This window comes from Ictidomys tridecemlineatus, chromosome 1 (genome assembly GCF_052094955.1).
Source record: "Ictidomys tridecemlineatus isolate mIctTri1 chromosome 1, mIctTri1.hap1, whole genome shotgun sequence".
Lineage (NCBI taxonomy): Eukaryota > Metazoa > Chordata > Mammalia > Rodentia > Sciuridae > Ictidomys > Ictidomys tridecemlineatus.
This window is the reverse complement of record NC_135477.1, coordinates 99067642-99092210: the sequence shown is the minus strand read 5'-3', so window position 1 is coordinate 99092210 and position 24569 is coordinate 99067642. Positions and strand designations below refer to the sequence as shown.

The following is a 24569-nucleotide window of genomic DNA, read 5'->3' as shown; positions in this document are numbered from 1 at the left end:
GTTTAGCCACTCATCTACTGATGGACACTTTAGTTATTTCTACCTTTTGGCTATTGTGAATATTGCTGCAGTGAACTTGTAGGAGTTTCTGTTTGAATACCTGTTTTCAATTCTCTTGGGCTTATATCTAGGGGTAGAAGTTCTGGGTAATGTGGTAATTCTTTTTTTCAATTTTTGAAGAATTGTCAAACTTTTTCATAGAAACTTCACCATTTAACATTCTTATCACCAATGTATTAGGGTTCCGATTTTTTTGTTTTTACATCTCTGTCAACATTTATTTTCCACTTAAAAAAATGATAATCACCTGGCGCAGTGGCATACATCTGTAATCCCAGAAACTCCAGAATCTGAGTCAGGAGAATCACAGGTTTGAGGCAAGCCTCAGCAACTTAGTGAGACCATAAGAAACTTACAAGACTCTGTCTCAAAACAAAATGTAAAAAACAAAAAAAAAATTGCTGGGGATACAGTTCAGTAGTAGAGCACATTTTCCTGATGATTCGTGATGTTGAACATCTTTTTATATACTTATTGGATATTTGTATATTTTCAGAAGATACACAAATGGGCCATGGGTTCATTATTTAATTAAGTCATCTTTTTGTTGTTGAGTTTGAAGACTTCTTTTCATTTCTGGAACAGATTATGATTTACAAATATGTTTTTTTCTTTTGATCGGATATCTTTCATTCCCTTGATACTGTCCTTGATGCCAAAAAGCTATAGTATTGATGAAGTCCAGATCTGTTTTTCTTTTGTTTCATGCTTTTAAGTCTTACCTAAAAAAAGTGCTAATTCAAAATCATGAAAGCAAATCTGTGCCTATGTTTCCTTTATGAGTTTTCATTACTTCCTATATTTAAATCTTTGATTAAATTTTGCATATACTCTGAGTAGAAGTCCATCTTCATTCTTTTGTACTTGGAGATTCAGCTGTCCCATCACCATTTGTTTAAGAGATTATTCTTTTCCCTTAGAATGTCTTAGCACCTTGATCAAAAATAAATTGAACATGGGTATGTGGGTTTAATTTTGAACTTTTAATTCTATAACATTGGTTTATCTGTCTATCCTTATGCCCCTACCACATTATTTTGATCACTGAAGCTTTGTATTAGGTTTTGCATTTGGAATGTGTGAGTTCTCCAACTTTCCTCCTCCTCCTCCTCCTCCTCCTCCTCCTCCTCCTCCTCCTCCTCCTCCTCCTCCTCCTCCTCCTCCTCCTCTTCTTTTTGAGATTGTTTTGGCAATTCAGCATCCCTTATCATTTGATACAAACGTTAGGTTCAGCTTTTTCAATTCAATAAAGACCATTGGGATTTTGACAGGGATTGTATTGAATCCATAGATAGCTTCAGAGAATATTGTAATCTCAATGATTTTAAGTTTTCCAATCCATCAATACATAATGTTTTCCCACTAATTTAGATATTCTTGAATTCCTTCAGCACTGTTTTGTAGTTTTCAGTGGTTAAGTCTTGCACCTTCCTGACTAATATATTCCTAAATATTTTATTTCTCTTGAGGCTATTAAAAATTTAATTGTTTTCTTAATTTTCTTTTCAAATTCTTCATTGTTAGTGTATAGAAATACCAGTGATTCTTTTGTTGTTTTTGACCTTGTATGCAACCGTCCTAAAATCATGTATTAGCTTTGATAACAGGTACAGTCTTAACATTTGCTCTGTGTTTAGTCTACATTATTCTGGCTAAAGTATATGAAAAAAATCTGTCCCCATACAAATATGTAGTTGGAATAGAGAAAGGGATTTTAATGTCCAGCTAATCATGGATATTCTTTGACACTAGAACAAAACTCAATAAATGATAGTTTCTAAAAGGTTATTTGCAATGTAGCATCTGAAACCATACCAATAGGATATTTTTTTACTCATTCATATTAAAATACCTTGACCTAATACTTTGATTGGATCTTTTATCTGTGCATATATTATTTATTTGGAAAATATTGGCTCCCTGAGTTATGCATATTTTCCAAGTTGACAAATTTCCTTAATAAATATTTGAAAAATCACATTGTTAATATCGACATCAATCTCATCACAATATTCTTTTAGTTTAGGAGGCTGCTAACCTCACAGAGGCAACACAAGCTTTCTAAGATTCAATTTTTGAATGAGAACTTGAGCTTTATCAGTGGTCAAAAGTACTGTCTTATTTTCCTTGAAGTAACTGGCATTATTTCCTCATTTTCAAGAAAATATTCACCAAATATTCAGTTGTGAGTAACTATAGTTTTTCTTTCACTCACTTTCTATTCAAAGTAGTGCTCTCTGGTAAAAAAAAAAAAAAAAAAAGGTTTATTCAGTTCCCAAATCAAGCAAGGGCACCAGAGCTTTTCTTCCTGGTGACCCCTGTACTTCAGTGTGAAGCAGGGGGATGTTATGCATATTTCAAATTTCATCAGAAGGAATAATGAAAGGCTACAACAGTTGGGATTTAATGCAATGAATACTTTTTAATTGCTTAGTCAAAAACATTTTTTTTTTTTTGTGGTGCTAGGGATTGAACCAAGGCCTTGTGCATGAGAGGTAAGCACTTTACCAACTGAGCCATATCCCCAGCGCTTAATTAAGAAACATTTTGAAGCAAACATTTTAGAATATTTGTGTTTTAATGAGTATATAAAATGCAAGAATGCAATAACCAAAAATATAGTTTGGTGACCCTGCCTAAGAATTGGGGATACGAAGCAGTTCACAGACCACACTTGGACAAAAGTTGGTATACCTATTAAAATGTTAGTTTTATTGGGCTGAGGTTGTGGCTCAGGGGTAGAGAGCTTGCCTGGCGCGTATGAGGCCCTGAGTTCGCTCTTCAGTACCACATAAAAATAAATAAATAAAATAAAGGTATTGTGTCCAACTACAACTAAAAAATAAATATTAAAAAAGTTAGTTTTATCAATTGCCTTAACTTCACAAGATTGGAAGAGGTAGATGTTACCATTCTCATAATCTCATTGTTGATACTTTCTAGAACCTTGGCCCATACATCTGGTATTCTGATTATACTTATACAACATGTAACAGTAGTCTTCTAGTTTTTCTGAATTTGGAATTGAGAAAAAGGTAAAAATGATTTATAGAAGGTAACACAGAGCAGAATGAAAGAATTTACTATAAACTCAGCATAATCACCATGTCATGCAATTTTCAACATTTATTTACTTCCAAACTCTGTCCCAACCAGTTGCTAAAACCAAATAAAGGACAAGTGCTAGAATATCTGTTTACTAGAACAGATTATGTATTGGTTTGCCTTACAAGTAACCATAATATTTTTAGACCAAAAATCATCCTGTCTCAAGCTAATGTTTTGTTTTGCATAAGCATTAATTATAAAGCCTGTATAAATTATCTTTCACATAGCCAAAAAAAAAAACCACCAAAGGAATTTTCTTTAGAGGATTAGTGTAGTAAAATATTTACCTTTCAAAGAAATGATTAAAACAATGGGATTTAGAAATCTTCATAAACCAAATATTCATTTATATTATGTTAAGCTATCTAAGCAAATCTGTAATATGATCTTAGGGACAGAGTAATAAAAAGCAAGTCAATCAAGTTTAAATTAATACAAATTGATTCTCCTAAAAAATAACAGATTGGTTTAGAATTTTAAAACACTCCAAGGATAATAAGTCCTTTTCGAAGCAAGAAATCAAAGAAATAAGTTTCTGTACATTCCTTCTTAACAGATTGTTCATTGATCAGCATTCATTATTGCCAAATACACTATTCTTCATGGAAAGGACAGAAGGTTTCACTGCTCTTGCCATGTATGCCACCAAGTAAATCCAAGTATGAAACACTTCTTTGAAGTCAGCAGGCATTCATTGCTTTACATAATTCTGAAGGGATTTAGAAGCCTGTTGGGATTAAAGCTTGGGGAAAAGGGAAAAATTTCAGCTCAACCTTAACTGTAAATGAAAGAAAACATGAGAAAAAGCAAGAAGGGAAACTACTTAGATTCAAGCATTGTTAACAGATATAATCTGGCTTTTTTAGAATTAATGGGGAAAAAGAGATCCCAAGTACAGAGTCTCAATCAACGTGTACAAGAAAGAACTAGTGAAAAGTATTTTTTTTCTTTTTTAAAAAAATTTAAGAGCCTCATGGAATTAGGGGCTTGAAAAAAGCATTTTCATTTTTATTTATTTTTAAATATTTATTTCTTAGTTGTAGTTGGATTCAATACCTTTATTTTATTCATTTATATTTCTGTGTACGTGAATACTGATCAATGAACAATCTGTTAAAAAGGAATGCTGAGGATCCAATCCAGGGCCTCTCATGTGCTAGGTGAGCGCTCTACCACTGAGCCACAACCCCAGCCCTGAAAAAGTATTTTTAAATCAAGTGTTTTTAATACAAATCACTGCAACATTTGGTGGTATTCTTTGTTTCAATCAAACCTCTCTTTTCCTGAGTTATTGTTATCCCAATCCTCCTTATGAAAACCAAAACCAAATTGCAGTGACTTATAAAGTCCCGTCCAATCTGGCTCTCTGAAGACTTCATCTATCATCTCTCCAATCAGGCCTTCCCTTACCCACACTATGAAAAATGCAAACTCCCCAGACCCAAAACACTCTATACTTCTTCCTCACTTAATTTTCTTCCTCCATCCATTTATCAATATCTAACATACTAATGCTTCATTTATTTATTTTGTTTAATCTGTCTATTCTTCCAAGAATATAAGCTCCATAGGGAGAGGCTTTGGGCCTGTTTGTGTATATCCTCAGTGCTTAAAGAAGGGCCCTGTAATATTGTATCTGCTCAATATTGTCAGCCAAACAATGTTATTTTGTTCTATATTTTGTCAGAAAATCACTACCTTCCTTTAGGAATGTATGACTCAGTATTTTATGATTTTTATTTTGAGCACAGAAACTTTGTAAAGTTCTTGCTTGGTTTTTCAGATACTGTTGGTTAAGCTGAGGATTGCCACAGAAGCACTCTCAATCTGGGAAGATCTCTACTAGAAAGAAGATGCTGTTGCTTCTCCAATTCTCCCTATATGCTTCCAGTCTCTAAGTTTTCTGATTCTTTGAGTACACTACTAGAGACCTAGAGACTAACAATGTCCACCCTAACCCTAACCCTCACCCAATTCTACAGACTGGCACATAGCTCATGTTTTCTTTCAGTGCCATAGACTTAATTGAATTTGTCTGACCATCTCAGGTTTTTGGGGGAGTAGGCACACACAAAAGTAGGCTGTAGACCCTGGGGACATTCACCTGCACTTATTTGTCTACATACTTATTGTAAAGACCATGCAAAACAAAGCATTTCCACTTATAGTCTGCTTAATTGAAGGTATATAAATATTTCTACATGCACCAATTTCCTAACTGCAGAATTTAAGAATAGTATTTATTTATAGCTAATGAAGCCTGCATAGATGGAGATAGTGGATAGTGCCTGTCTAGTGGATTTCAAGTCATATTTAATATTCTTGAATGGCTTAATATAGCTATATATATATACATATATATATATATATATATCTATGTATGTAATATAGCTATCTATCTATATATATATATAGCTATATTACATACATAGAGCTCAATTTTTCATATCTCTGGTTGTATACATAGTATACTTACACCAATTCGTGTTCTTATACCTGTACTTTGGATAATAATGATCATCACATTCAACCATCATTAATTACCCCATGTCCCTTCCCTTCCCCTCCCACCCCTCTGCCCTATCTAGAGTTCGTCTATTCCTCCCATGCTCCCCCTCCCTATCCCACTCTGAATCAGCTTCCTTATATCAAACAAAACATTTGGCATTTGGTTTTTTGGGATTGGCTAACTTCACTTAGCATTATCTTCTCTAATTCCATCTATTTACCTGCAAATGCCATGAATTTATCCTCTTTTATTGATGTGCAACTCTAACTTCTAAGGTATATTTGACTCTTCTTTTATCCACATTATGGCCAAGATGTGACTATACTAATCACCATGTTTAAAAATCACAGGGTGAAAGACAAATAGGCAGGTCATCTAATAGATATTTCAGCTAAATAGGTATCTAAACCATGCAGAGTTTTTTCCCTAAGACTTCTAGAGAAGATACACAATAATTTTCTCTACATACATATTATTTGAAAATCAGAGATGAGGAATTTTTTTTAAAGACTACCCCATAACTCAATTTAAAATTCATTTAAGAGATTAGGTATTTCCTTAGAATACAACAGTATTTTGCAATTTTGCCTCTTGAAAGTAGACTTAAGAATAAAAGGCTGGGCTGGGGATGTGGCTCAAGTGGTAACGCGCTCACCTGGCATGCACACTGGGTTCGATCCTCAGCACCACACAAAAATAAAATAAAGATGTTGCGTCCACCGAAAACCAAAAAATAAATATTAAAAAAAAAGAATAAGAAGCTGATAAGGGGTTATAGGAAAGAGCAGAAAGTGAAGGAGCAGGGCTGAAAAATATCAGAGAGCAGGAATCAAGAAAAAATGTAAAAAGAATTCAAGTTTTGTTACTTCTTCATTTTTTTTTTATTTCTAAGGAAATTAAAATGAATCCTTCCACCAGGCCTTCATCATTTAATATTAAGTACAGACTTAAGAATGATTAAGAGATGCATGGTTCAATCCAATCCAGGATAACTATAGAAAAAAAACAAGTCTAGTTCTTTAAAAATGAGATATGTTCACTTTTAGTAATTTTAATAATGATAAAAATATATGATAAAAATAATAAAAATATATGATAAAAATGATTAAAAATGCCCACTTTTCTGCCACATCTAGTCCTTTTCAGACTGTCAAAAATTTATTGAGTAACTTTCCAGAAAGAAAATTTAATTCAACCTCCTGCATAAATAAATGGGGGTGTGGAGAGGTGTACATGTAAAACTTTATTCCAAAAGGAAAACATCATATTTCCTATATGATGCTTTACTTTATCATTAAAATGTATTTTGAAGATTTTTTTTATGTGCTTAGAGTTATGCAAACTCCACGACAAGGGGACTTTGTCTTTCTAAACACTATATCTATAAAGCCTAGATCAAAAGCTCTTGTATGTATTTTTTCTACAACAAAAATTTCTTAGGGAAACAAATAAATCAGAATATTAATAAAAATTAATATAGATTAATTCATTCTTTTGATCTAAAGTATAATATACATTTTAAAAAAATGTACCAGAAGTATCTAGTCCATTACTGCTAAACATTTAGAATATTCTCCTTTATAGTCAACATTCTTGAAGATATCTGTTAAATCTTAACCAAATGTAGCTAAATGAATGTAAGGTAGTTACTTAACAAAGAGTCCAGTCAATTGCATTTCTAATTCTGAGAAATATTGCCAAATGACACTCCTAACAGGTTGCATCAATTTACACTCTCTTTACCATACAATTTTTACTCTAGAGCAACTCACAAACCCTGAATGTTGGTAACAAAAACACACATTCCTATAAACTACACATTCTTCTATCTATGGCTTTTTAATGGAAGCTGTGGCAGATGAGATCTCAAAAAAACCAAAATTCCTTTTGACTTTGCTGAGCACTGGGGACATCATTTTTCTCAAAGACAAAGTATTTGTTCTTACAGACCAGTGTTTTGGAACTTGGCCAAAATTCATGGCTAACTGCTTCCTTTGTATATTAGAATAATAAAATATAGTTCTATCACAGCTTTTTTGTAAAAAGTTCAATTATTGCATTTTTTTTCAAATACAAATTACGATTTAGAGCATGCAGTTAATATTGAGAAAGTATTTAAACAACGGATACAGGTAGCAGTCCTGTAGAAGTGCTTGAAATTCTATCTGGGTCTCTCAAGGATTCCACTGCCTATTGACATTAAAATAAGAAAAGTAACCTATATGTAGAAAGAAGGTTGTATTCCCATTTACATTCATGAGGGCTGAGCAGCTGAAGCCCTACACATCAAGTGGGGAATATGTCCTTTGTCTACTGATGAGAAAATGTCTCAGTGATAAATGGTTACAGACAGGGTGTCACGAGGGCAACAGCACACAGAACAGCTTCAACAAACTTTTTTTTTAAAGTCTTCTTCTGAAGCTTTTTGTAGTATTGTGGAGCGTAGTGCCTATCATCTCAAAATAAAGGCTAATACTGCAATACAGAATTCCTAACCTTTGCTGAAACACATCCTAGAAAACCAAAAACATTTCGTTTGAAAATAATTTAGAACAAAGTTTCAACGGCTTCAGGAGGTATTCAGACGTTCTGAAAAGGAATGTAGCCAGCATAGTGGCTATTTCTTTCTAAAATGGATATTGTAATGAGTTAGCATGGTAGTCAAAGTGCACCCTCTGTAGTGTCAACACTGGGAAACATGAGACTCTAGAATGGTTTTACATTCATTTACATAAATTTAAACATGTTTATTCTCGTTTAGTAAGTTTATGAGAAATATCATATATGAAGACACGAATTTCTTACTTAATGAATAATATTGCACAGAATCCAACATTAACTACCAATGACTTCCAGTTAATTTTTAAACTGAAATAAGTTAGGTTACAAGTTGTTGACACGCTTGTCTCATAGAGCCTGAGAAAGAGGCCACAGGGCAAACACTTCCTGTGGCCTGGCTCTAGGTGGCTCACTTTCCTCACCTATAGCCACGAAGGACGCTCTAACCCCAGTTTGCCAGTATTTTGCCTCTTCTGCAGATTTTAGCATGAAGAGAGGTATAAGCATTGTGCAATTTTCTAAAACAAGACTGTCAACACTGGCATTTGCAGTGTTCTTCCCCTAAAGAAAACTCCAGATACAGGGTAAGAAGAAATGTACAGTAGCTCCCAGACAGATTCTCAGCACTACTCTCCTTGGGGACAGTCTTGGGCAGCGCTGTGTGGACGGTGCACAAAGGCGCAGGCAGCAGATCGTGGGGCGTCTAGAGCTGATGCGCGAACTTGGAAGGACTAAACTATTCCACTAGGGAAGAGGAGGCGGGGCCTAAATGGAGAGGCGGGGCAGGGCTGGAAACAGAGCCCCTCCCGGGGCCCTAGGCTGGCAGGCGCCTGCGTGCTGGGCGTGGGCCTGTGGTTGGACGCCTAGGGTTCTGGGCTCGCGGTTGCTCCCCAGTCCTACGCTTCCTCCCCCGCCCCTTCCCACCTCCGCCCACTTGACGCGATGACGCATCGCAGGTTTGCGGACGTGGCGGCGGCGCACGGTCGGGAAGGCGGAGACGTTGGCGGCAGCTACGGCGGTGGCGGCAGTGTTAGGGGACCTGAACTGCCAGATACCTAGGCTCGGTCATGAACTTGCCCGGGACAGGAGCGGTGGCGGCGGACCTGGCATCCGGCTCCTCACTGTGTCCCCCTTGCTAACGGGACAGGTAAATATGGCGGCGAAGTGTGTGTGGGGGGGTCCTGGGTTTGGCAGTGGTGTTGGACTTCAGCTGAGTCCTCCGTGAAGTCTTCGCGGAGCTCGGCCGCAGGTGTGGTAGGGCGGTGGCCTGAGGCTCGGACCCCGTTTCGCTCGGAGGACATACCAGAGGCAGGGAACATCTTTGATGCCAGTTCCGCCGCAGTGCCTGTCAAACTATCGAGGAAACCGAGGCTCCGAGGAAGGGCTTCTATCTGCCCGACTTCCGGGGCAGCGCTTTTCCCACCCAAACATAGTATTTCCCCCGCAACTTTGCGTTGGCGTTATTAGCTGATGGCATCTCGTCCACATCATCCAAGTGTGACGTTGTGACAGAAAAATCTGCCTTTTAGTCTTTGTTAGGGATGACAGGGAAAGGAAAAAAAAAAGTGTGCAGTGGAGAGGGAGGGAAATTAAGTCTTTAAAAACAAATTTTCCCCTGGTGGACACAACCCTGTGATTCTGTTCCAGTGCTGAACTAGCGTATGGTGTTTCTTTTATCGCTTCCCTCTTAGGAAAGTCAAAGCGAAACACCAGCAGCAGTTTTTATATATAGTATGACGGTGTTTGGGAAACCATTTGCAGTTGTAGACCCAACCGATGAAAGCTTTTAACACTGTATCCACTGGTAATTATTTTTTTTCCCCTGGCCTCTTGTAATCTGTGTAGCATGAAGGCTTGTTCCAGATTTCCTAAGATGTATTTCATGCCTTTTTCCTGCCCTAATAGAATTTTGAGAGGGGCAAAGAATCGAGCCAGAAGACTTGGATACTTTGTACTTTATAGCCTCTAAGTAGTTTGTTCAGGTAATTATCTTCCTGGGCAAAGTCTTTTTACTTCCTTTAGAGGCACAAGCAATTCTTTGGTAATTCAAACACGAATACCCAGTTTGTGTTATATTCTCTGCCTGCATTTTGTTGCAAAGGAGAGTAGAAAGAGAATCCATGCAGTTCTAGTCTTTTAAATAAAGCAATATACTATGGAGAGATATTGTTGATATAAATATCCAAAGTGTCTAGTAGGTATTGCTTAGTGACTTTCAGTTAGTTGTACTAAGCTATGAAGTTTTAAAAATAAGATTTTAGGGAGAAAAAGTCTAAAGGGACACAATAATCAGGTCATTATAGCCTCATGTATAAATTGTGGTTTATTAAGCGGTACTCAACTCTTTTGATCATGGATGCCTTTTGAGAATATGAAACAGTATTCTCCCCAAAAAATGCACATGTATAAAATTTGCCTATGAATCCACAGGACTCACACATATACCCTTGATTAAAAATACAAGATAGAAAAGACTTGGTTACATAAATGGAAATAAAGTTTTTATCTTTGTAGGAATATGTGTAATCATGACTTCAAAACTTCTGAGATGTGAAATGTGCCTTAGTTTGGTGGCTGTCAAGTTAGAGATCCTAGTTCTTGGTAATAAATAAGGTAGAACCTCTGAGAACAATTGAAACAATCTATTTAATACATAGCTGTGGTTACTATATGATTTGAATAGAAAACCTTAATTTTTTAAAGCATTACAATGGGTTGGAAACCAAATTTTAAGGATTGGATTCAAGTATGAAATAGCTTCAAAACATAAGGATGTGCCTACTTAGAGAATGTAATCTATTGTCATCATTTTACAAATTCAGACTTTTGGAGTTGTGTTTTTCTGATTTTTTTTTTCCTTTCCTTCTTGGTACTCATTCATAGTGTTCAAAACATAACAATCCTTTGTCTAAACATCATTTGTCCTCCTTGGCTTCCATGGCATTACATTTCCTTTTCCTCTGGACATTCTTTTCTCATCTTTTATGGCAGAACTTCACCAAGGTACTAAATCTTGAGCTTCTTTTTTACAGGGTAAGGAGCCAGAGTTATTACAAAAACAAACAAACAAAAAACTACTTCTCTACCCACCATTTGTATATTAATGAATTTTTGTGTTATAGTCTCATTATTAGGCTCCTTGAAGTTCCAAGGGACCCACTAATTTATTTTTCTTCTTTTTTTCAATTAATTAATTTATTTTAATTAAGTATATATGACAGCAGAATGCATTTTAATTCATTGTACACAATGGCAGCACAACTTTTCATTTCTTTCTTATGATGTAGCATTACAACATATGTGCAGTCATACATGTACCTAGGGTAATGATGTCCATCTTATTCCACCATCTTTCCTGCCCCCATACACCCTCCCAACCCTCCCTCCTCTTTGCCCAATCAAAGTTCCTCCATCTTTCCCATGCCTCCCTCCTCCCTGTTATGGATCAGCATCCATTTATAAGAGAGAATCTTTGGCCTTTGTTAGGGATTGAGTTACTTCACTTAGCATGATATTCTCCAACTCAATCCATTTACCACAAATGCCATAATTGTATTCTCTTTTTAAGGCCATTGTGTATATATACTACAGTTTCTTTATCCATTCATCTATTGAAGGACATCTAGGTTGCTTGCACAGTTTAGCTATTGTGAAGTTAGCTGCTGTGAACATTGATGTGTGTGGCTGCATTACTATAGAATGCTTATTTTAAGTCCTTTAGGTATAGACCTAGGAGTGGGATAGTTGGGTCAAATGGTGGTTCCATTCCAAGGTTTTTAAGGAATCTCCATACTGATTTCCAGATTGGTTGCACCAATTTGCAGTCCCACCAGCAATGTATGAGTGTGCCTTTTCCCCCACACCCTCATCTGAATGTTGGGTTTCTTTAAGGTTCAATACTGGGCCTTCTTTTCATACTCTGAATTCTGTAGGTGATCTCATCTATTTCAGTATTACTTATGTGCAGATTAGTCATAAAATGATAACCTAGGCCTTTCCTCTAACTATATAGCTCACTGTCAGAGATATTGAATATAGTCATGCCCTCACTCCTAGCTCTTCCAGCTCTCTATAGCTTAGGGAATGGCACCGCAGTTTATTCACTTCTGCAAATCAATAATCTTGGCGTGATCTTTAACTTCTCCTTTCGAATCTGAGCCACATTAAAGCTTGAAGTATTTATCTCCTAAATTCCTCTCAACTGCCTCTCTCTACCTTTCAAAACAATATCTGAAAGCAGTCTAACCTTTCTTATTTGAATAAGTAAAACAAAGCCAAAATAATGTGGAATTAGTTTTTTAGGTTCTTGTGTTTATTTTGAATGAGAATAGCTCAACTTGATGAATGTGTGTTGGGAGTGAGTATGCAAGTAAACAAAAAATATTAATTGGTAGATGTTTTTAATTTATATCAATTCTCAGTCATAGTCATAGAGTGCTTTTTCTAAATTACAAATAAAAATCACAGCTAAAATCTGTTCAGTCTAGGGCTGGGGTTGTGGTTCAGTGGCAGAGCGCTCACCTAGAATGTGTGAGGCACTGGGTTTGATCCTTAGCACCACCTAAAAATGAATAAATATAGGTATTGTGTCTATCTACAACTAAAAAAATACACTTAAAAAAATCTTTTCAGTCTTTATGTACCATAAATTCAATTTGATGAGTACTCTAAATTAAATTGGGTGAAGAGTTTTCAGGGGAAGAAAATCCCTGGTCAAAGAGCAAATTCATGGTCTATATAGAAGGCAAATGCTGTACTAAATATAAATTCTGAAGTTAACATCTTCCAGAGAGTGATAAGTGTAAATATATTTCAGTCTCATGTGAACTTAAAATACACAAGCCAGAAAGTTTTGAATTTGTCACAGTTTGTATATGTGTGTATAAACATACTTTGATTCCTTCAGAACTATAGTTGTAAATTTAGCCACAAATTTTTAAGACGTATATGAAAATAATTTTCCTAATTTTCTTCCCATAGTCAGAAGAAGAGTAACTTAATTTTTTTTGACCAAAAAGAAAAAACAACTGTAGCATTTGCCTTGTTAAAATATAATTACCCCTATATGTTTTGTGATAAATGGTCCATTGGATTGTTGTCTCCACTACCAAATATGTTTGTTGTACTTCAACAATTATAAAACTCGAGTTTTAAGTTTTTTAATAACTAAAACCATTATTTAAGAAATTTTTTAAAAAGTGAAATGTTAAGGCTAATATAAATACATCAAATTGATCAGCTATATTCCAAAGTTTTCTGGTTTTTTTCCCCCCCTTCCAGATTTTGGCAGTATGGCAGGGAGGCATCAGAATCGTAGTTTTCCTCTCACAGGAGTTCAGTCAAGTGGTCAAGTACATGCTTTTGGAAATTGTACAGACACTGATATGTTGGAAGATGAAGCTGAAGTGTATGAGCTTCGATCCAGAGGAAAAGAGAAAGTCCGAAGAAGTACATCAAGAGATAGGCTTGATGACATTATTGTACTAACAAAAGATATCCAGGAAGGGGATACTTTAAATGCAATAGCCCTTCAGTACTGTTGTACGGTAAGTTTTAATTTAATTTCACATAATGCAGTTCAGAATAAACTTATTTGTTCATTACTCTAACCTACTTGAAATAAATTCTGTGTCCTTTTGTTTCTTCACCCCTATTTTGCTGTTTTTTTTTTTTTTTTTTTGGTCTTTTTTGTACAGAATCCTGTATCATGTCTGTGGATGGATATAACTAGTATTGTTTCTTTCTGTACTTTTATGCTTGAAATACTGTGTGTGAGAGTGTGTGTGTGTGTGTGTGTGTGTGTGTGTGTGTATTTGAAGGTTGATTATTTCTGTTTTCAAGATTGGTAATATTGGGCTAGGGATGTGTCTCAAGCGGTAGCGCGCTCACCTGGCATGCATGCGGCCCGGGTTCGATCCTCAGCACCACATACAAACAAAAGATGTTGTGTCTGCTGAAAACTGAAAAATAAATATTGAAATTCTCTCTCTCTCTCTCTCTCTCTCTCTCTCTCAAAAAAAAAAGATTGGTAATATTATGCATATTACTTTACAACTTGTGTTTTCATTTCTTAGTATTTGATGGATATCCCTCATGATAATCCCTCATAGTCTTAGTTCTAACTCATTATTTGAATACTTATATAATGTTCATAGTATTAGTAAGATATCTTCTACTCATGAATAGTGAGAATTTTCTTGGTGTTTTACATTGTGCACTATCATCATTCTTTAAAAGACAGTACCTTTTGGGGATAGGTTCCTAATAAAATGAAAGACATTCTTAATTTCAATAGATAAATTCTATTTGAACCCATTTTAAATCTGTGTTATCTCCAGTTGGGGCCTTTAGCATAACATGTTTTTATGTTAGTACATTGATAAAGAAACTGGTTAGAACATTGATTTTTCTAATTTTTTGTTGTCATACTCCCAATGGAATAGAATCTGAAATGTATCTAATATGTACCTCCTTGCATATTTTTAAGTAAATGTTTTAATTCCACCTAATAACTTAAAGTAGTTTCAAAAGAATGTAATTCCAAGTGTTGTCAATATTGATGTTAAAAAATACTGTAATTAGAATACTTCTTAAATGTTTCCATGGAATTCTAAATATTATCAGGATTTGCTATCTGAAATCTTTATTTAAAAAAGATATGTATATACACACACACACACACACACACACACACATATACATATATACATACACACATGAGAGCTGTTTTTTAGTAGTGTGAAATTATTTTATTTTTTTCTTTTTTATTAATATTTTCATCTTTTCACAGAATTTTTCTTAATGTAAAACATTTTTATACTTTTACTGATTCCCAGTATTGCAGTAGGAATAAACATTTATAGATTTTTAATATATGAATGTGTGTGTATATGTGTGTATATATATGTAAAAGTTGAAATTGAATGCTTAAAAATTTTCCTATGATCATGAGGTTGTAGATATTATTTTTTCTGAATAAAGTAATTATAATTATTCAATAATAAAAATTCAAAACAAATACATTATAGATTTTTATTTAAAATTTATAAGAACTGAGTGGTAGTTTTTGTTCCCTAACTTGTTCATGTATAGCGACACAATTCCTGTCATTATTGGAAAATATAAAATTTAATTTTTTAGTGCAAGAAAATGTTGTATACATGTTTTATAGAGAAATAGACCAATGGAAATAAATGACTGAATGTGTCTTGTCAGAAGACAAGCCAAAAACAAGGTGGAGGTCCAAGAGAAGAGTATGGTCCAGTAGCTTTTTAGAGAAAGCATTAGCTTTCTTTCAGTTAGTCTAGTAAATTTTCATAGGAGGGAAATTTGAAATGCCATTTGAGCAATTAACAATAGGTCATATTTAAAATGAGGTGAAAAGGGGAAAGTGTTTCAGGCTTATAACAATGGTGTAGCGATTCCAAGAAGGAAATAAGGTGAACAATAGAAAGAATTTTAATAGGTGTTTCAGAAATGAGTGGCACAGGCTGATTGGGATGAAGAACTTTGAGATAACGGGGGAATAGTTTAGTCTATATTGTAAAAGAACATCATTATTATAGTTTTAATAGAAGTGAAGCAAAATGGTGGCAGAAGGAATTGGAAAGGATCCAGAAAAGAGATTGTTGGAATAATTCAATTGAAGATTATCAGAGATAAGCAGTGCTTCCTTTTGGGTGACTTTTTTTTTTTAAAGATGGACACAGTATCTTTATTTATTTATTTATTTATTTATTTTTTATATGGTGCTGAGGATCGAACCCAATGCCTCACATGTGCAAAGCAAATTCTCTATGCTGAGCTATAACCCCAGCCCCTGGGTGGCTCTTTTAATAGAAAAATAGTAACCTTAGAAAAGGATTTATAATAATCGTTTTAAAATACAGTAAGTAGTGCTTTATTTCGCTTATAAATGTTCTTAAGAATTATTTGAAATATGCCTATTATAAAACGGTGTTGAGAAGAATAAAAAATTCAAGGTTGAAATCCTAAATGCAATCAAGGAATTTTAGCAAAACAGAAAACATTATAGGTACATTCAGAGAGGTAGACGCTAAATCTTTGAAGCCTTGTTTAGAAAGAGTATTGAGCCATTACTATAATAAAATATAAACAAAAGAGCATTTAAAGAAAATGGGGTCAACCTTTGGGGGGTTTATCAATTAATCTTCATTTACTGTAAAACAAAACTGCCCCAAAATATTATATGATGACAAAGCACCCTTTATATTTGCCATCTTATCTCTTAGCTATTCTTCAGTCCTGTACCCCTATACCTACACATACACACTCCAAGAGAATTTTTCCAACATGATGACCTCTTTCATTCTTCATAGTACTTGATCACTAATCTACATTTGAGTCTGTTCACCACTTCCTCCTAAAAGCTCTTCACTTGACATGCCTGACTTGGCTGGTTTCAGATTTTCCTACTACTAATATCTAATAATAACTAACATTCATAGCATTTATATTAGTGCTCAAAGTGTTCCGCATATGTTTTATTTATTTATTTTTTAGATTTTTAGTTGTAGATGAACACAAAACCTTTATTTTTTTTATGTGGTGCTGAGGATTGAACCCAGTGTCTCACACATAACAGGCAAGCACTCTACCACTGAGCTACAACCCCAGCCCATCTGTGAGGTAGGTTGTAGAACCACTGACATTTTATAGGTATGGGAATTTGAATGCAAAATGGTTAAACAAGTTGCCTCAACACACAACTAGAAAGTGTGAATCAGGCTTCAAACCTAGATACATACCTTTTTTTTAAAAAAAAAAATATTTTTTAGGTGTAGATGGACACAACACGATGCCTTTATTTTTACATAGTGCCGAGGATCGAACCCTCTACCGTTGAGCCACAACCCCAGCCCTAGATACCTATCTTTTAACCACCATTGTATATTGCCTTCCTCGCTACTCTTCTAAATCTCCTTTGTGGATTTATTGACACCTCTCTCAAATTCCTCAGGGATATAAATCATTCTTCTGAGTTTTCAGACATATGTCTTCAATATCTTCCACTAGTATATCTCAAGTACCTCAAAGCCAAGGTGTCTAAAATCCTGTTCTCACCAAACACAGTACTACATATCAATACTACATATTGAATGGTGTCATCATACATGCAGTTGACCAAACCACAATCTAAGTTCCATCCTAGACTCAACATTACCTCTCTGATATCAGTTGGATAATACATGATTAGCTTAGATTAAAACATTGATAGGAACAATAAATGGGAATATTAACTTAGATGTGGTGAGAGAGCCTAGCATACTTATTGGTAATCTGAGAAATGCTCCTGTCTTCCCCCTCATCACAATGGCATAGGATATATGGACAGTTGGAGGTTATTTAATATGTGGAGAAAAATCATCTGTGACTGATATTGCATGTGACAAATGTATGCATTTACACTGAGGAGTTCAGGGAAAAAATGGCCTTAGAAGACAAATGAGAGGGATGAATTACTATATTCTTAAAGATTTTTTTCACACTTTTAACATCTTTGAAATTTGAATGATGACTCATCATTACATTTGGTGTTTTTTTCCTGCCTTAAAGATAACACAAAATAATGGTACATCTTAGAGTTGATGGCTTCTTAGTTTTGATAAATGATGGCACTTGGGTAAGTTAACATTTGCTTACATTCCAATTGCCAAATTGTAATAAAGAACATAAGTATCTGTAATGCTTCCTTTGCAAATTGCTTAAAGACACAACAGTACAGTGATATTTGAGCATGATATACAAAGTAAAACAACTAGAATTAAATTATATTAATTAGTGTTACTAGTATGTGGGTGATTATAAAAAGCAGTTGGAGATTTCCTAAGCCTGGTAGATCAAAAGCAGTTTAGATTCTCATCTACAAGTAAAATTAAAATCTCTCTGGGTGTGGTAACTTAATATTACTAATAATTGAGCTCAAATCTTTTCCCCCTCAAAGAAATGAGATCAGTGACAATTGTTACCTCTGGTGTGATTTATAATTCAGTTGAATGTTTAATTTTTCTTTTTTACAGGTAGCAGATATCAAGAGAGTTAATAATCTCATCAGTGATCAAGACTTTTTTGCCCTTAGGTCTGTCAAAATTCCAGTTAAAAAGTTTAGTTCATTGGCTGAAACACTTTATCCTCCAAAAGGAAGACAGGCTTCACGTCCTTCATCTGTTCAATATGCTCCAGAACAACAGGAAGTTTTGCCAGCTAATGATTGTCTTTCTTCTAGTGAATCAGCTGGCAGTTTTTTAAAAGAAGTAGATCGAGACATAGAACAAATAGTAAAGTGTACAGACACCAAGAAAGAGAACCTTAATGAGGTAGTGTCTGCCTTAACAGCACAACAAATCCGTTTTGAACCTGATAACAAAAACACCCAACGCAAGGATCCCTATTATGGAGCAGACTGGGGAATAGGCTGGTGGACCGCAGTAGTGATAATGTTGATAGTAGGTATAATAACACCAGTATTTTATTTGCTCTATTATGAAATTTTAGCTAAAGTGGATGTTAGTCACCATTCAACAGTGGACTCTTCACATTTCCATTCAGGAATCACAGCCCCATCACAGCATAGAGAAATGGAAAATGGAATTCCTCCAACTAGAGGAATACATGTTGGTCAACAAGATGATCATAAACTATATAGAGAAGATTCTCAGCCACCTGCTGCTCAACACAAAACATAGCAATTAGCTCATAATCAAAATAATAGGGATCAAGTGTATCTGGAATGAGGTGACTCGGTTATATCCAGTATCCACTTCAGAGGCAGAGTTTAGGGTGATTGACGATGCTTATGTTTTTTACCTTTCTAAAAGTTTTTGAGCCATTTACAAGTGGATTATGTATAAAATCCCTGAAATTGCTAGTTGTTGATGTTAAAAATAGTCAATCCATGAATATGTTATATGAATACTTAAAGCAGAAATGAATTTAAATTTGTGCTTAGGAAGTTCTCAAATTGGAAGATATATCATTTTTCTTACTTAAGACTATTTATGTTTAAATATTGTTAAAGTAATTCTCCTTTAAGATTATTCATGTTAAATTTTTGAATCAGAATAATGATAGTTTCAGATGTTTGCAACTGAAGAAAATTTGTGAACCACCAAAATATTTAGTTGCAAAAAATTTGATTCTGAAATTATTCATGATAGTGGGTGTTTAACATTCATCTTGAAACTTTAAAAACATTTAGGACATGTGCTATGAAAACACAGGTAGAAACAAATGGAAACATAATGTATAACTTCTACAATAGAGGTTGAGAAATAGATTAAATATTTTTAAGACCCCAAAATAATGTGTTATGGTTGGGAAGTTGCTCTTTGATCACTAGAACACTGGATTAGGTCAGGACCCAAATGTAATCTTGTCTTTTAAAGAATGCCTAAGACAGACCCTTTAACCTCACCTCTACTTCTATTTTTAAAATATTTGCCTCTGATATTTGAAAACATTTTTTGTACTTCTTTGATGAAAAGTGTTATATACATGTATAGATTAGCATTATTTAGGAAATAACTCCTTACATACTGTGATAAATCATTGCTGTTACATATAGTAACAGGCCTTAATTACATTTACTGCCTTAGAATATTACTTTATGTAAGTTAATATAAGTTTTAGATTTTAAACATTGTTTCAGATGGTCCAGTTGGATTCAGTATAGGTAATTAACCAAGCTCATCTCTACCTTCACTTTGCAGCACAAGTTAATTTATCAAAACACATCTCTATTACCTTTGAGGTCTATTGTAGATAGCTGTTCATCAAGCAGAAATAAAAAACAAGAGGCCTTTTGCATTAAATAGGAGATAGTTGCTGTATTTAACCTGTTTTTCAAAGGGAAAATATCCAACCTAGACTTTTTTCCCCCCTGAATTGTAGCATCACATTGAGGAAAAGAGGCCAATAAGTGGATGGTTGAAAGGACTTGATAGTACCATTTTTATAAGATATACTGTGGATCAGCCAGTCTGACTAAATAAAAGAAACGTTTGCATACTGATCCTATCATTTTTTAAAGTGTGTGTTTTAAAAATGTTGTTTAATGACTCAATAGATATGAGATGTGGAGTCTGGATTGCCTGTTTTGTGTATAATAAAGTATATACCTTAAGATATATAATACCATCTCATTTTCTGGGTATATTTTCTGATATTTCAATATCTTACATCAGAAACTCTAATCTTGGTATGAAATGGTATAAATATTTATGGTAATTGGGATTTATATACTTTCAGGAGAAAGCATCATAACAAGGACAAAGAAGCCAAACATTTTAAAATCTTTGTATGTATCAGAGGACTTTAGAAAATGACCAGAGTGTTCAATAGGAAAGTTGTGAATTGATTTTTTTCAGTAAAATAATTCTCAGTTGTTTTAATGTGCCTTGGGTATCTGGAAACGAGGAGTATGATCTTTCAATTTATGCTCATTGCTAATTTGGCTAGTTTATATACCATTTAAGCCTGCTGAAAAATCAAGTTTTACGATAGTAAATGCAGATTATTTCAGTTAGAACAGTCTTGACATCCTTTAAAGATATATTTACATCAAATTGATAAGGTTAGAGTCACTGGTTCATTTTTGTTAGCTTTACTTTGAATTTGTGACAAAGGGGTCTGATTACTTATTTTTAAAGTAAGAAAATACTGAAGTTGGCTAAAATTCATTTCTGTCTTTCTCAGTATCCTTTTTGAAAGAAATACATCATATCCTTATAAAACACAATCAGGCAGTTTCCCTTTTCTGTACATTTGAATTACATATAATTCTATGTATATAGGTTATATATATAGAATTAAAGAGTTTAATCTTTGTTTTTAAAAGAAAAATTCCTTAAGAATTCAGATTTAAAATTTTAGCTTTTAAAAAGTACTAATATACATTCAATTTGTTGTAAATGCAAATTACGTTATATAATTAGATAAGCATAATTGTTTGATATTGGATTTTAATTGTGTTGAAACCCTTGTCTGAGTTTAAGGCCTTACATTTGTATATGTGTATGCAAATGTAACAAAACTGTGAATCATAGTATTTGGCTTACTTAAAAATTGGGAGTTGCAAGTAAAGAAAAAATACATTATTTTTAGGGCAGGTTTTTTGGTTTTTGTTTTTAATTTTGGATAGACATGGCTTAAAGGTTGTTTTGAACTAATGGGTAGCCATTTAGGTTAAATATTTTTGCTGTCCACACCTAGGAAAAAAGATGGGTTATGGTCTCCTGGCCCTGTTAAGAATTAGAAAGAAACATGTAATTTCAAATTATCTTCCCCAAAGAACTTTTTGATTTACTTTCTTTTCTGGACTTTTACTTGCTTGGTCAGTGACCTACAAAGTTCTTTAAACAACCACTACTTAGTAAGTCTACTTCCAACATTACCTATTTGGGAATATGAAGGATATAGTTAGTTTTAGAAAATGAAGTAAAGGTCCAGTCAAAGTGTTAAAGGGTAAAGGTGGAGTTCAGTCTATTTAAATGGTGCATTATGATGGGAATCATTCTTAGTTTGAATTACAACAATGCTGCTCAGGAAATCAGTATTTTTCTTCTAAGTATGTGCATATTGCACTGTTAGACCATAGACATATTTGCTTTATTTAATTCATTTTATGTATGCAAAATTTATAAATCTTTTGTATAATGTATTTTATACAATTGCACAATGTAATAATAGAACATTATGTTAAGTGTACATCTGTAAAACTAGTTTTTAAAACTTTTTGCCCCTTGTTTTTCATATTTTAAAAGATGTAATATGTAATAAAGTTTCTATTTTATTATTCAATCTAAAATTCAGGCTGGTGAATTTAATTGACTAAATCAAACTTTTCTTCTCTACTTTCAAACTGACATTCTAGAGACACTCTAAGATTGATAAAGTTGCCAACGGTTTATGAGTTAAGATTTTTACTTGCCGTGCTTAAACAAAATCTTCTGGATTATTTATAGGTCATAAATGTAAAAAAAAAAAAAAAAAGAAGAAATTTTAGAGGAAGGGTGTTTAGAGGGTTTTCCTCCTGGAAGACTTGCTCAGGCATGATCTACAACTTGCTTATGAAGTCATATAAAATGCTCTATTTATCTGTAAATTTTAATGGTAAGACAAAAATATTTCTCCTTCAAAAATACTAATTTTAAAAAATTAGAAGAAGCCTAATTGAGAATGTTCTTTAGAACATTTATTAATGGAGGAAACTGGGTTTTTTTCCATGTTTCTCCTTGATTTTCCCATTTTTAAAAGCATATTGGTCTTAAAATTGTGTTTAGATTTTTTTTGTTGTTGTTGTTAAAAGGAGATTTTTACAAAGTCCAGAAACTTTGGCTACATTAAAGTAAAGCTACTGATTTGAAGGTGGTAAGGGAGGAAAGGCTAAGAAGAATTGTCTGAATTTCTTAGCATTATCTGGTCATTTAGCAAACCAGTGATGACACTAATATTATACTGTCTGCCAAATCTCTTGGTTTGTCGTCACAACTTTTTCCTAATCAATCACATACCTAGAGTTTTCATTTGTTGTTTGTGATGCTTTATTCAAAGATATTTCACAGAGGTAACCCTGCTCAGTAAATACATAGTTACTCTGTAAAACCTGTATTTACAAAATACTTTTTCTTACCTATTAATAAAGGTTGAAACTAAAAATATTAAACAAAAGGAGACAATTTTATTTTTTAAGAATTTAATGTTAAATACAGAAAAATAAACATTACAGCAACTGGGTTTGCTTGTTATAATAATTTTAAAGACACATCACCAATAAGTATTTTGTGTTTATGTGTTTGTGTGTGTGTGTGTGTGTATGTATGTATACATACACACACACACACACACACACACACATGTATATATTAAGCAATCTCTTGCCTTTCTGTGGAATAACTTCACAGTCTCAGATCTTCAACCAGAAAAAGAAAAGAAAAAGATGATTTGTGCTGGTAAAGCAATATTCAGACCCTGTCTGATCTCACGTTTAGCATACTTTAAAATTGTAAAAAGTTGTTCCAAAGTGGGGAAATAAGTTTAAATGAGAGATGGCCAGGACCCTCTCAAGAGTAAATCCCTGTCCAAAGGTGCTGGCCTAACTATCTTTAGGACTATAAAGACAAATATAAAGCTAGGAAAAGAAATACCTTTACCTTCAGTGTATTTGCTTGGTTCAAGCTTTGATCTGCACATTTATAATAAAGGAAGTAAACAAATATAGAAATAAGATTTCTATAAACAAAATGGTATTTGGCTGTGGTACACCAAAGGAAGTGAGAATAAAACACCTATGTTAATTATTCCCAAATGACAACTTTGCCATTATTACTAAAAACTTCATATGAGGTTTCTTTTCTAATAGATTGCAGCTCTAAAGAAGACTTATTCATATTTCGATTTAGAATCTTAAGATCTTTTGATACACTCCTTTAATGAGAAGTCACATACTATGAGTACAGCATTAAACTAATAAGATGGATTCTCATACCCATCTTGAATTATTTGAGGAAGTATTGTGATTGAAAATGATCTTTTTCCTGAGACAATCATGTTGCAAAATTGCACAAGACAATACAAATTTTCCCCACAAATGAAAGATGGGAAAACCTGATTATGAGGAAAACATTTGTTTCTCAAAATGTTTTTCAGTCACTTTCTAAGCTTCAACTATTTAAAAGATAAGAATCAAATTTAAGATATGATCATTTATTTCTCTAAAGTAAGAGAATGTAAACATGGTAAATTCTGGTTGGTTTTAAACACTTTATAGGAAGTAATTTACAAGCGGAAAAACTAAGGCACAGAAAATTAATCAAGTTTAAGTTTCATGGTTGAACTTAATATTACAGTAGAAATAAAATTTAGGGCTCTGACTCTCAGGTTAGTGGGTAATGAGTAATATCTTCCCAATAGGTAAAAATAAATTTTCTTCATTTCTTTTGGTGGGTAATGAGAAGTAGTCTTTTTTTGAAATCTATTATATGAATTTCCTTGAAAATCTTTGGCATATTTAAGTTTTTGGAGGCTGAGGTTTCTAGGCATTTTCTCCCCAGAATATAAAATGGCAGGGAGCTAGCTTTTAAGTTAAAACAAAAAAGATTAATGACCTGAGTTAATTCTATATTATAATCAACTATACAGCCTTTGAGTCCTGTGAAGCATAATAGAGGCCACTACACTAGACCAAATTCACACTCATGCTTTTTACCATGAAATTTATATAACCAGGACTTATGTACTTAAGTAATAAACAAGATGTTTCAGTCTAATTTTTCAAAAGCCCAACTATTTGAACATGTCAAACTTACTACAGAGG

The 24569-nt window shown here is 33.8% G+C and overlaps 1 protein-coding gene across 1 annotated transcript; it reads left to right on the top strand.

The window, feature by feature from the left end:
* Positions 1–9078: 9078 nt before the first annotated feature.
* Positions 9079–20387, top strand: Lysmd3 (LysM domain containing 3). The gene is made up of 3 exons (XM_005315681.5): positions 9079–9383; positions 13517–13782; positions 18277–20387. The coding sequence occupies exons 2-3, from the start codon at positions 13528–13530 to the stop codon at positions 18940–18942; spliced, it is 921 nt and encodes a 306-aa protein (XP_005315738.1). The 5' UTR covers positions 9079–9383; positions 13517–13527; the 3' UTR covers positions 18943–20387.
* The last annotated feature ends 4182 nt before the right edge of the window (positions 20388–24569 follow it).